The 2,939-nt window shown below is 37.1% G+C and overlaps 1 protein-coding gene across 1 annotated transcript; it reads left to right on the top strand.

The window, feature by feature from the left end:
- The first annotated feature begins 679 nt into the window (after positions 1-679).
- LOC130619234 (uncharacterized) lies at positions 680-1,530 on the top strand. The gene has a single exon (XM_057436390.1). It carries the CDS (start codon positions 766-768, stop codon positions 1,528-1,530), a length of 765 nt encoding a protein of 254 aa, XP_057292373.1. The 5' UTR covers positions 680-765.
- The last annotated feature ends 1,409 nt before the right edge of the window (positions 1,531-2,939 follow it).

The raw sequence follows: 2,939 nt of genomic DNA, 5'->3' as shown, positions 1-2,939 counted from the left end.
AAGTGATCTCAACGCATGTGAGTATTGGTACCGACGGACAGATGAATATCTTACAACACTGCAGGTGATAAGAAATCGTTTCGAGGAAGGAAATGTAAGAGGTACAATCAATGACATTGTTATCAATTTAGATCAAATTGTTTTCGAGATTCAAACCCTTAAAAACCAATTCGACCTACAAGTAAGTAATCATGATCCGACACCAGCAGTTGCTAGAAGTAGCTGCCCTAATGGGAGACCACGAAAAATTGTGGGGAAAAATGAGTTGGAACGTCTGTTTTCAATCCATTGTTCATGGAGCAAAGTGGCTGAAATCATAGGTGTCTCTAGTAAAACTATATCCAGAAGAAGAGTTGAATTTGGAATGAGCATTTCGGAAAGGTGTGGAGAACGCCAGTTTTACACCAAAATTAGCCAGGACAATCTCGAAAGTATTGTTCAAGAAGTACTCAATACTTTACTGAATGCAGGAGAATCATGTGATAGGAGCTTGTAGATCTAGGAACATCAACGTACAACGCGCACGAATTAGAGAAGCTATTGTTGCAGTTGATCCGGTGAGTCGAGCATTACGTAGAACCATCAGCATTGTACGAAGAGCATATCATGTGAAAGCTCCTAATTCGCTGTGGTGAGCACATTTAAGTCAATTATATATCTCCCTTGTTACTTGACCGACTACTGAATGAATGAATAAATTTTACTTTTAGGCATGTTGACGGACATCATAAGCTTATACGATGGCGCTTCGTAATTCACGGTGGAATGGACGGTTATAGCAGAATGATAACATCCCTTAAATGTAGCACTAACAACCGAGCAGACACTGTGTTTAAATTGTTCGAGGAAGCTATTCGAAAACATGGATTACCATCACGCATACGTGCTGATTTTGGCACAGAGAATGTTGAAATTGCACGTTTCATGTTAAGCTGTCCAGAGAGGGGACTAAATCGTGGAAGTATGATATGTGGATTGTCTGTTCACAATCAAAGGATTGAGCGACTATGGGGTGAGGTTAAAAGCAATGTCGTTCGCCACTTTCAAAATATTTTTTACTTTCTGGAAAGACAAGGATTTCTTGATCCTTTGAAAGAAGTACATCTTTTTTCGTTACACTACGTATATACAGACCGTATAAACGAAGCTTTGAATGAGTTGGTCAGGGATTGGGCTTTCCACCCAATGTCAAGTGCACACAATAAATCGCCTCGTCAATTATGGCACGAAGGTATGACAAGAGTGATCGAAAATGATCCATTGTCTCTAGAAGCCGCCCAAGTGCAAAGTTGGCATGACTATGGCATAGACGAGACTGCCCCTCTGCCAGAGATAAATTCCGACAACGATGTGGAAATTCCAGAGACACTGTCTCTTTTATGTCATCATCATTCAGTGATTTTAGGAACTCTGGTCAATTCATTACACGATGACGCAAATGAAGGTATCGACAACTATCTACAAACTGTCCAATATGCACAAGGACATGCCAATGATAGTTGCTGCATAGGCATAGGCGAGGGCAACTGAAGTTTTGTACATAAAGATCAGTAAACAACCTCGTTCCCAGGGCTTTTGAAGGTTTTGTTATTGGAACACTAATATCTCTGGAGGCCTGAGAACGACATTGTGTAGTGATAACTTTTTGTGTAAAAAATGGAAACAATGATGAAAGTACGGAAATAAAAGCTTTAGAGTTTCGACTTTATCTACTTTTCCCAGTCCTTCAATTAAAACGCTTTCACTTCACAGGGATAAACGCACATTTCGTTGTTTTTTTTTTTTTTTTAATGAAAAAAATCTTTGTGAACATAATAGAAATATAATATATCACAGTAAGGTATACATAAATGAAGCATTGATAACATCACAGAAACTCTCATAAGATTCAAAACTCGAAGGTAACACAAGTTTGTACATGCACGTATGCGCGAATACTCCATCAGAGGGCTGCTCCGATACCGTCAGTGCTCTTGACAATTTCATTTTCGATCCTGTGGAAAAAGCTAAGAAATCTTTCAACGTATTCGGAGTTGCATCTACACAGCTACTTCCGAATTTTCATTTTAGAAACGGAGGTAGTTTAATATTTCTGTAGGCGTTGTAATCTCCGTTCCAACAAACAAATGACAAAACAAATCTTCACACTTTGAAACCATCTCTAGAACATTCAAAGTTTTCAAACCAGATCGAATTTGGTCTAGAACGAGCGTTCTTTTCCCAATTACATCATGGAATAGAATATTCTGTATGATGCTTTCCTTTGTTTTAATCTATGGAAAAAACATTTACCTTAAGAAGGAAATAATTGTTTGCGGAAGAAATATGTGCGGAAGAAATTTTTGAGGATTAGGGCCAAACCGCAAAAATTTCTTAAGATGGCAATTTCACATTTTCAGACCAACTATTCTCTAAATTTGGCAAGTATTTTTATTAATTATTGTGATGAGATTGGAAAACTCAAATTTATTATTTTATCAGGAGATACAGATACATACATCAAGTATTTCGGTTGTTCCAGTTTCATTTAATAATTCCATAAAGCCATCATCGGATGTAATATCACTGAAATTCCCATCATTGATTTGGTTCAGCTTGAAAGAAAGAATATATCATCATGCATTTCGGAAACACCAAACTGCTCATATCACTGACAAAATTCTGAAAACAATACAGTAGATTCAAATTCAGTAAGTAAGATTCTGATATTCATAAACACGTTCATTTTTTGTATATGTAAAAACAATAGAAGTACAAACAAACAGTCTTACTAAATCTATATAATGCCTTGTTCGGGTAGTCGCATCCTCCACTGATAAATGGTATGGTTGAGTTTAAATCTCCACTACATATGTATTTGTACACAGTAGGTGAGAAAAATGCTGGAGCGATCCCAGTTAAAACAATAGAATGGGATATTATCTTTCCAACCAAGTTCA

This window comes from Hydractinia symbiolongicarpus, chromosome 1 (genome assembly GCF_029227915.1).
Source record: "Hydractinia symbiolongicarpus strain clone_291-10 chromosome 1, HSymV2.1, whole genome shotgun sequence".
Classification (NCBI taxonomy): Eukaryota; Metazoa; Cnidaria; class Hydrozoa; order Anthoathecata; family Hydractiniidae; genus Hydractinia; species Hydractinia symbiolongicarpus.
Note: the sequence above shows the minus strand (reverse complement) of the source record. Positions and strands in the feature narration are given on the sequence as shown.